This window comes from Genypterus blacodes, unplaced genomic scaffold (genome assembly GCF_046128005.1).
Source record: "Genypterus blacodes isolate CSIRO-AG114 ecotype Tasmania unplaced genomic scaffold, CSIRO-AGI_Gbla_v1 ptg000240l_1, whole genome shotgun sequence".
Taxonomy (NCBI): domain Eukaryota; kingdom Metazoa; phylum Chordata; class Actinopteri; order Ophidiiformes; family Ophidiidae; genus Genypterus; species Genypterus blacodes.
This window is the reverse complement of record NW_027467038.1, coordinates 988,717-998,812: the sequence shown is the minus strand read 5'-3', so window position 1 is coordinate 998,812 and position 10,096 is coordinate 988,717. Positions and strand designations below refer to the sequence as shown.

At 47.8% G+C, this 10,096-nt stretch overlaps 1 protein-coding gene across 1 annotated transcript in view; it reads left to right on the top strand.

Annotated features, from left to right (window-relative positions):
• Positions 1-1,981: 1,981 nt before the first annotated feature.
• Positions 1,982-10,096, top strand: part of evpla (envoplakin a) — a 13,755-nt gene continuing 5,640 nt past the window's right edge. The window contains exons 1-15 of the mRNA XM_076171127.1: positions 1,982-2,250; positions 6,017-6,116; positions 6,292-6,446; positions 6,597-6,720; positions 7,069-7,200; positions 7,292-7,333; positions 7,438-7,599; positions 8,094-8,201; positions 8,332-8,427; positions 8,521-8,631; positions 8,768-8,914; positions 9,020-9,174; positions 9,303-9,400; positions 9,529-9,701; positions 9,818-9,987. Of these exons, the coding sequence (XP_076027242.1) occupies positions 2,198-2,250; positions 6,017-6,116; positions 6,292-6,446; positions 6,597-6,720; positions 7,069-7,200; positions 7,292-7,333; positions 7,438-7,599; positions 8,094-8,201; positions 8,332-8,427; positions 8,521-8,631; positions 8,768-8,914; positions 9,020-9,174; positions 9,303-9,400; positions 9,529-9,701; positions 9,818-9,987 (1,826 nt within the window). The 5' untranslated portion in view covers positions 1,982-2,197. The remainder of the gene's footprint in view (positions 2,251-6,016; positions 6,117-6,291; positions 6,447-6,596; positions 6,721-7,068; positions 7,201-7,291; positions 7,334-7,437; positions 7,600-8,093; positions 8,202-8,331; positions 8,428-8,520; positions 8,632-8,767; positions 8,915-9,019; positions 9,175-9,302; positions 9,401-9,528; positions 9,702-9,817; positions 9,988-10,096) is intronic.

The following is a 10,096-nucleotide window of genomic DNA, read 5'->3' as shown; positions in this document are numbered from 1 at the left end:
CTGTTGATGTTGCTGAAAATGCAACCCCCCCCCAAATTCTCCCATAACAACCGAAACAGTATCTGTTGTTTCAGGCAGGTGGACGCACCCACAGCCACAGTGTGAGCGGACCGTTCACAAATATGCGCTCTGTTCACTTCCCCTCTCCGCCGCGAGCAAAGCTGCCGGGCTGCATTCCTCGCCATGATCTCCCATTGTTGATACGCTGCGGAGAGAGAGACGCCCTGATCCTGAATGACTCGCATGTCTGCTGCACAAGGACCGCAATGCGTGCAAGTGTCTCTCCCATCATGACATTTGCCTCGGTTAGGGGGCATGATGTCATGGACTTCCGCTCTGGCCCGCAGGTCATCACACTTTTTTTCCACTGTTGACTGTACACACACACACACACACACAGGCTGTGTTTGAAACATAAAGTGCACTGCAGCCCTCAATGAAGTCATCTTAAGTGTGTCTTTGTTCACTTTAGGGAAGTCGTGTTGTGTTGCTGTGAACGCCGATGAGTCACAACCAGAAGGTCCACGACTCAAACCAGAGCCAAGCATCCTGTGTAAGCGAGGACGGGTCAAACTCACAGCACAAGAGCTTTGTTACAAGGCCAATTATGACTTCTTCAGGCTTGGTGGAGGTATGATTTCTGAGCGGCATCCTAATGATTAAGGGCTGGTTTTAATTCAACCTCAGTCACAAGTCTTTGTCTGTTAATCTGCACATCAAGCTGCAAGTGTTTCATGTCAGCGACCTGTCCAACCCAAGTGAGGATGTGCGGGGCATCATCAACCACCATGAGGAGAGGATAGAGGGGGGGGGGGTCACCACAATAAGGTCAATCACTGCCCCGGGCAACAACACTTGATACTCAACACTCAAATACTGGTGTGGTGACCTTTGGCCTCCCAGTAACGTAGAGAGGGAGTGTTGAGAGTGAAAACCTGTCATCATGTCTGAGGAAGAGGCCCCAGGCACACAGAGGGCCCATACAGTAAATAGACACAATCACAATAACTACACACAACCTTGGAGCTGTGCCAACATTGTGTACTGTGTGTGTGTGTGTGTGTGTGTGTGTGTGTGAGAGAGAGACCTACATTAAACCTGCTATACATTGGCCTTTAATGAACCTGCTGTTCCTGCACAACAGAAGGAACCTGACCCACTTCATACGGTGACTGAAACAACAGCCAGGAGAAAACCCCTGTTTAATGGATAGAGTGGTTCTCAAAAGTTGTGGCGCGTACTAACAGTGGTACTTCTTGGTTACTGCATTGTGGCGTTTTGTGTCTCATCCGTGTTGAGATTAGAGATTAAAGTAAAGACACTAAATCCTGCTGCCATTTCAAAACAATGTAGCTTTTCTAGGAACTTACTGAGTAGCTGTATAGCTTAGCAAAAGCTACACAGCTAATTAGGAGAGGGAGACTGCTATCACACTTTATTCAAAACACATGCACGCACACACATACACACACACACCCTTGAAGTAGCTAGCTACTTTTCCTCATTAGCTTGCCGTGTAGCTAACCTTTACTAAGATGAACTTTTTTTAATCACGAGTAGCAAGAAGGTTTGAAAGTAGCTTCTGCTTCTCACACAGGTTGCCGTGGAAACTCTTTAAAGGGGCAAAAAAACAATATGAACTTGTAACTGAGTAGCTGAAGCTCCGGTCTCCGGTCACCTTTACTATCTGTGTGTGTGTTTGTGAATCACTGCATTGCTGCCTGGTGTGATTCCTCTGCTCTGTGATCCCCGCAGGGGTTGTGTGCACTGCAGTGTGTGTTACAGCAGCCAAAGGGCCTGTGGAGTGTGTGTGTGTCATGGCTGAGGGTGGGGAAGAGGGAGTGTGTGGAGAACAGGTCAGTCCGGTCCTCCTCTACAAGCCTGATGGATGTCTGGGCGGTGACACACCTGTTCACCTGTCAGGGAGGAGCTGGAGGGCGAGGGAGGGGGGAGGGGGGGTTAAGGTGTACTGACGTGAGCACACACACACATAAGCATACACACGCAGGTGGGAGTGTGTGTGTGTGAGATTGTGTTTTAGAGTTTTGAGGAGAGCCAAAGAGAGAGGAGAGGCAGAGTGGGAGACACAAGCTGAGGAAGACAGAGACAAGAAGGGGACACACACACTCAGAGAGAGAGAGAGAGAGACAGAGACTTTAGTGGGATCTTAACTCGACCCCCCACCCAGACCGCCAGGATGTTTAAGAGAAAGGAGGATACCTCGCTGAAGCTGACCAGCAAGAGCACCAAGTGAGTGGTTACCTGTGTGTGTGAGTGTGTGTATGTGTGTGTGTGCGCTGGGCGCTATGTCGGTCACGCTCCCCCCTCCTCCTCTCCGTCCCGAGCGGGGGAAGTGTGTCATGTTTCCCGTGAGAGACTCTGTCCTCTTTCCGCTCCGCTCGGTGCTCGATGAAAGACGGAGCCGTGAGCCGGTGAGTCCCGTCGATCCTCCGCCGCGGTGATCAGCAGGCAGGCAGGCAGACAGACAGGTAGACAGGCAGACAGGCAGGCACCCGAGGTCAGGTTGACTGTGTCAACACGGTGTGTGTGCGTGTGTGGGTGTGGGAAAGTACCCTTTTGTGTCTTTAATGTTTCTTGTTTTGTTGTCCGATCAGGCAACAAACAAGCTACAAACCTGACCTCAGCTTGTTCTGTAGGAACACGTGACTCTTACTCCTAAATGTGACCTTTCCCTATAAGTGGTAAATCAATGATCGTTTGATTAGAGATGGAGAAGTGGATGGGTTGCTTGACTTTGCTCCATTCAGCCCTGGACCTGTCTAACTGCTGGATTGTGATGGAGACACATGACAACACTCTCTGCCCCTGAGCCCTGCGTGATGATTGATTAAACCATTGATTGATTGGTTGGTTGATGGATTGATTGATTACACACTTTCACCTGCCCGGTCTCACTCTGGTGGTGACCATGGTGATTCTCTGTTGTTCCTGATGTTCTGGTCCTGGTGGTGAGTTGTGAGGAGGCCCGGCCGGTCTGGACTGCTCAGCTGGTTTCCTGCTGTCATGTGGGCGTTGGTTGAGAAACATCCACCCTGTTGGTTCACACCCTCAGTCCACCAAAGTGATGTGTGTGTGTGTGTTGGAGGTTAAACCTGAAGTGTGTGTGATGTTTGCACGCCAACATATACATCACCATCAAAGCAAGTGCTGTGATTACGCAATACATGTGTTTAGATTAGAGGTATGGAGATAACATGGACATGTCGATAAGATCTTATGTTAAAATATGTGTGTGTGTGTTGGTAGATGCATGATGACATCTTGTGGGTTTTGTCTGTGTGTGGCAGAACATTCCAAACACCAAACATTCTTCACAGTTGCCAGGCAGGTTTGGAGTTTTGGTCAAATGCTTAAAGAGTGAAAGGGTTAATTTAAAGGGCCACGCCCAGATTGAATCTGATAGCATCTCGAAGTGGAACAATTTCCTCCAAAGTCACTGCCGAAGGTTAGAATTTCGCAATGTTAACTGTCAGCTTGGGTGAAGTTTTGCAGAAGATTAAAGTGAAATGAGTGTTAGAATGTTTGCAGCACAGGATTTGTTGTTTTTATGGACAAACCAGTCAATTGGATAAATGTGGATACAAAACCCAAGACATTTGTATGTGAATCAGAATCTAGACTAAATTAATTTGACGTGAGATAATTCAGTCTTTGTATTATGAGCATAAACATTGATAATTATGATTTCCACCTTAGAAGGTCACTGTTTCCCCCTTTAATCCCCATTAACCTCATGAACCCAACTCTTTGATCAACAAAAGCCCCAAATGATCCCCAGCACCTCTGTGCACCTGAACGCCTCGCATCAAAGCTCGCACACACTCCTGTCACCGCCCGAGAATTAACACTCACCCAGGGAGAAGGAGCCCCGCCTAACACACTATGGCTGTGTACAAAGAGACACGCTTGATTGATACACACATGAGTAAGCAGATACACACAGACGAACAATCACACACACACAGAGAAGGTGTGACTCATTGCCAGCCTCTCATCCTTCATTTAGAGTGAGGAAGAGGAGGAGTACTTTCACTTCACAGAAGAGCTGAAGGGCACAGATGTGGATCTTCGGTTCGGCCTGACCAAACCAATCAATCATCGTGTTTAAAGTTCTATCCAAAGGGGGAGACAGGGGATTCCTTTAGGTTGTTGCTTCATCAGGTGATAAACTATAATGGAGCCCATGTTGGAAGCTTGATGCTTGGAATCAGGCCAACATGCAGACTAAGCTCCATGATTGAATGTATGAGGCGTGAAGGTTTGATTGTTGGCGTCCTGTGAGCTCTGATGCTTTCCACTGCAGTGAGCAGAGTAATGACAGATTATACAGTTTCTGCTAGCAATCATTGTTTTCAAGCTGGTCAAGGGGCTCAGGGGGTGTGTGTGTGTGTGTGTGTGTGTGTGTGTGTGTGTGTGTGTGTGTGTGTGTGTGTGTGTGTGTGTGTGTGTGTGTGTGTGTGTGTGTGTGTGTGTGTGTGTGTGTGTGTGTGTGTGTGTGTGTGTGTGTGTGTGTGTGTGTGTGTGTGTGTGTGTGTGTGTGTGTGTGTGTGTGTGTGTGTGGCATACCTGCTTCTCCTGCTGTTGTGTGCAGGAATAAGGAGGCCTTTGTCAAACTGCTGTAAAACCAGATTATCAGCTGGATGAGTGATGGGCACCGTTTGCATTCCTTCATTCCTCTATCATTAAAGTGTGTGTAATGACATTCTGGAGGTTGTAAATCTATCTCAGCAATCCCAGCTAAGGTGTGTGCCAACTTCTGTCTTCTGTGAACGAGATGAGTGTGCGGCCCTGGAGGTTGTTTGGTATGTTTGTTATGTCACAAATGAAGGTTTGAGAGGTTTGTCTGTATTCTGTAGTGGAGCTTTGACGTCAGCGCAGGAATGAAGAGCGGCACTGTCACACAAACTACGCAAGCAGAACTCGAGATCGCACTCTACACACACATTGTTGTGCACATCCTCGCAAAATTATGTACGTTTGCATGATGCAAGACAACCCTAAGTCATGGGGTCATGAATGTCAGTGTTCATGTGATGGGCAGAGGTGATGTTTGGGCCCTCACAGTGCCCCCTAGTGGACATATTGTCAGGCCCAACCAGCCTCCTTCCTTCCCTCCTGTGTGTCTGCAGCGTGATGAGGAGACGCATGCTGGCTCAGTTACACTCCGGCTCCTTATGCAGCTGAAGAGTGACTTCATTTTCCGGCTGATGTGTGTTTTGAAGCACATTCTGCAGGGACATGTCCAGCGGCTCAAGTAGAGTCTCAAGTGAAATCATTTAAGAGATAAAGAAGAAGAAAAGCTGCGGTAGAAAACAGCCACAGTGTTTGAATATTAGGTATCAAATGTGGTCTGGAACTGCAAACCTTAAACAATCGAAGGTCAACATCATTTCCTCCGCGACACTTTTCACTTCTAAATCCTCAGCGGACCCTGGAGCCGGTGTCCTGGGTGTGGTCTGTCTGTCTGTCTCGTCTGTCTCGTCTGTCAGCCATCAGACTCTCCTCCTTCCCTCTGTGTGTCACTGAGCCTTCTTTTCGGATGAAGCGCAAACAATGCAAACGGCGAGCCAGGGAGTGACAGACACACTCAGCCGCTGCGGAATGGCGAGCATGTTGGGAACGCTCGGGCGTGGCTCAGGCGGTGACGGACCCAGAGCGAGCCCAAAGCCCCTGAGACATCGCAGGTGGAGAGTTTGAAACTGTCAATAAAGCAAAGCTGTCAAACCGCCACAATGGACAAAAGACACGGGACAAAGCCTCTGTCTCAGTGTGGCTGTTTGGGACAGCAGGGACACTTTGACCTTGATATGAATGTCTCTCATATCAGTGTCCATGTGCTCATGATATCAAGTTTGAAAAATAAATGTAATCCAATAAATCCTCTGTGCTAGTTTGCCAATGCATGATCGTGTCCACAAATGGATATTTAGGTACAGAAGAAGAAAGATTGTAAAATTCCAGAGTTGACCTTTGACCCCTTCTTGTCATCCTGCAGGACCCAGACCACGGCCTTGGCCCAGCTGATTGCTCGGATGCAAAGGAATGCGGACCAGGTGGAGAAAGACATCCTCCGAGCAGAAGAGCTGCTGGCTGTGGTGAGAGCACACACACACACACACACACACACACACACACACACACACACACACACACACACACACACACACACACACACACACACACACACACACACACACACACACACACACACACACACACACACACTGCTGTTGCTCCAAACCGATCTCACCGCTGCGTTGTTTCCTTCAGGATGCCGAGAATGAAAAGAAGGAGCTTCCCTTACTGCATCAGACCGCGGTGGCCGGTAAGCTGGGCGAGGCCGAGGATCTGCTGAAGGACCTCTTCCTGGATGTGGACAAGGCCAAGAGGTCCAAGCACCCACAGGCCAGAGAGATAGAGAGCGAGTGAGTGGACACGATGACATCACATACACTTTGGTTCACCGTTCTGATTAGTGAAAGTCAAGTAATCCATCTTTAAGGTGAAATAGAGCTGCTAAGGGAAAACTTTCCAGCCAGTTCATCTTAATGCAACCGAACCTGTGTGTGTTCCAGCGTCATCCTCCTGCACGAGCGCTGGCTGAAGGACTGCGGCTTCTACCGCGACATCTACGAGCAGCTGGACGACGTGTCGCTGATGCCCAGGATCGACTGGGGGCCTGTCCTCAACCAGAAACAAGTAACTATGACAACACTGACCTGCAGCTCACCTACAGATGTGACCACTTTATAAAGGAGCTGTGATATGTAGCTGATTCACCTTCATGCTTTATAATGCAGTTATAAGTAATAAGGGATCTTTCACAACCTGGCAACCCACAGTTGTTCTTCTAGTACTTCTAGTTAGTGCTTAGGAAGCTCTTTAAACAAACGTGAATTGGAAAGTGGTTGATGACTTGTCTACTCTTGCTACACACTCGTCACTGCCCTGTAATAAAGCGTCATTGTCGCATCATGTAAATACACCGGACACACGCACACACTCCTCTTTACACGACGTCCTTTGGTGTGTGTGTGTTTCTAATAGAAACAGGTGAACACGGAGGAGTTTGGCCCCACCCTGCCAGAGCTGGAGAAGCAGATCGCTGCTCACAACATCCTCCACAAAGAGGTGGAGGCCTACAGCTCCCAGCTGTGCGTCAGCTCCGCCGGCAGCAAGGTCAACATCAAAACACACCTAAGTTGTTTTTAGATCTTTATTTGATCTTGCAGTTTCATCAATGTGTTTCTGTCTCTCTGGTGTGTTTTAGGAGAAGTACACAGCCCTGAAGAGACAATACAACAACCTGCTGGTGAGTCCTCCTGTCACTCTCTCTGTGAAGTCACTCTTTCTTTCACTCCAGACTTTACATCATCTTTTACACTCTTTGTGTTTCTTTTGTGTCTTTTTCCACAGGACAACTCCAAGTGGCGGCGTCACTACCTGAACAGTCTGTATGAGTACATGCACGGCTGCAACAAGGAGCTGGGCTTCCTGGCAGAGGAGCAGGATAAGATCAAAACGCAGGACTGGAGTGACCTCATGGTGGATCCTCCTGATGTCCGCAGGCAGTATGAGGTCAGTGCTGCTCCACTCACACACACACTACAGCAGCACCTCCATGCAGGGAGAGTTTGTCAGGATAACATTTCATCCTTAAAAGACTGAAGTGCAGCCCTTAATATCTGGATAGACGTATGCCCCTTAAACCTGCAAACATACTTTATATGAATCGGAGTGTGTGTGTGTGTGTGTTGCTTATGGTTTTATTGTGGATATTCCCTCTTATTTCTTAGGTTTTTATTTCCACCTTAAAAACACAGAGCATCATTGAGCTATTTAGTTTTTTTGTCACCAGCAATAATTGAATCGTATTCAAACATTTAAAAATGCTGGACAGATTTAAGGCATAATTCTGTCTTTCTCTTAAAAATGAACCGATAACGGCGGTGTTCTGCTCGGCTTGATTAAACACGCATACAAAGTCAGACTTCACACTTCTGGCAGGTTTGGTGCAAATGTTTGGTGTTCCAGTCTTGTAAATAAACACTGACCTGATTGATCTCCATCAGAACTTCAAGAACATCAGCCTGCTGTCCCACGAGGCCGAGGTGAACAAACTGCAGGACGATGGAGACAGACTGATCGAGCTGAAACATCCTGCCAGCACCACCATACAGGTACTGGACACACACACACACACACACAATGGCTGGTCTTTAAATAACAACAGCGGTTCTTCTATCAAATCCTAACAGGAAGACCCTTTATGTTGAAGTGGTGTTGATGTGTTTCCCTTTATATTCCCAGGATCAGAGGGATACTGTGCGTAACGAATGGCAGAAATTCCTCAATCTCTGCATTTGCCAAGAAACACACCTGGACAACTTGGAGGAATACAAAAAGGTAAAAGCTGCATTTCTCTGTCAAACCCTCAGAGTCCTGATCCTGTTTATGAAGCATCAACGCTTTAATTTGGTATCTTTTGTCATTTTCTAGTACCAACTGGACGGTGATCAGCTGTCAGACACTCTGTCCAAACTGAACAACAGTCTGGATCCCAAGGTCGTCAGCAAGAAGCCACACTCGGAGACGCTGCTCCAGCTGGAGGTACAGACGCCACAGTGGCCCGATGATCGCATGTTATCTGCTCAGATTAGACTTTTGCTCCTTTTTGAGGTTATGCAGATTTGAAAGTGTTTTATTTACCTAAAACATTGTCCTCCCTTGTCTTATTTTCATCCAGGCAGAGGAGAAGGCTGTGCAGAACAGCGAGCAGCTGCTGGCCGACCTGAGGAGACGAAGCACCAGCATTGCTCCTCTGAAGCTTCGCCGCATCGCCCCCAACAGATCGACCACAGTAGAGTCCCTCTGTGACTGGGAGACAGACAAGGTGAGGCCTCTCATCCTTTAACTTAAGATCAGGGGGGGAACAAGCTGGACATCTGTGACAGAGAGGTTACAGTCTGGATGTTTTTCTTCACTTTGTGTTCTCTAGGCTTCCCTGACCAGAGGGGACAAGTTCAGTCTGAAATCCAACTCAGACGTTGCTAACTGGAATCTTACTGCCACCGATGGAACAACCAAAACCTTCCCAGCTGTTTGCTTCTATATTCCACCTCCTGATCCTGAAGCTATTGCCAAAGTGGATCAGTAAGTCATACTAAGCTGATTTGGACCTTGTACCTTCATTAAACAATGCAAGATTAGCAGTTTAAACTCTCTTCTCTCCCTCCCACCCTCTCTCTCTCTCTCCCTCCCCGATGCTTCTCACACATCAGGATGGGTGGTGAACTAGCAGACATCAAGAAGAGAAGAGCTGCTCTGGAAGCGTCCCTGAAGAATCATAAAGCAGACTTCACCAGATCACAACAAGCAGGTCATTAACCAATCCATACATCCATATCTAATCTCTGCTAATCATCTGAAAACACCTAAACCAGCAATTCAAACATTCTTATTCATTATTAAGCCTTAACAAATCAATGATATTGTTTCCTCGATCAGCTCCAGTCTCTTCTGCCCCCATCGATCCTAAACTGGTCGCCCTGACTAACCAGATGAACCAACTGGACAATGATTTGGCCAAAACTGAGGAGAGCATGCTGAGCCTCCTGAGGGCCCCGCTGAGCCGCAACGACCCCACAGGAGATCTGGCCAAAAGGCTGCGAGAGCAAGAGGTGAGCAGAAGGATGCCACCCTTCAAATTGAGGAAATCGTTTGAAATGTTAAACTGAGCAATTGAGTTTCTGGTTTAATGGAGGACACCTCTTAAGACCGTGTGTGTGTGTTACAGAGAGCAGCCCTGACACTGCAGTCTCTGGAGCAGCAGAGGGCAGCAGCACAGGCTAACCTGCAGCCTCTACTGTCCACTGATCCAAGTGCTTCTGCTCTGCCACTCAAACTCACGGCGGCCAACAACAAGCACGACAGCATCGCCGCTCTTACTGACCTCTACTCCAAGAAGTAAGTTTAGGCTTACTGTCATGTCTGCCCCAGATGCGAACGTCTGAATACTTAGCGAATGCAATCAAACTAAACAATGTCAGTAAACTGTAATGGAAGTGTTGTAACT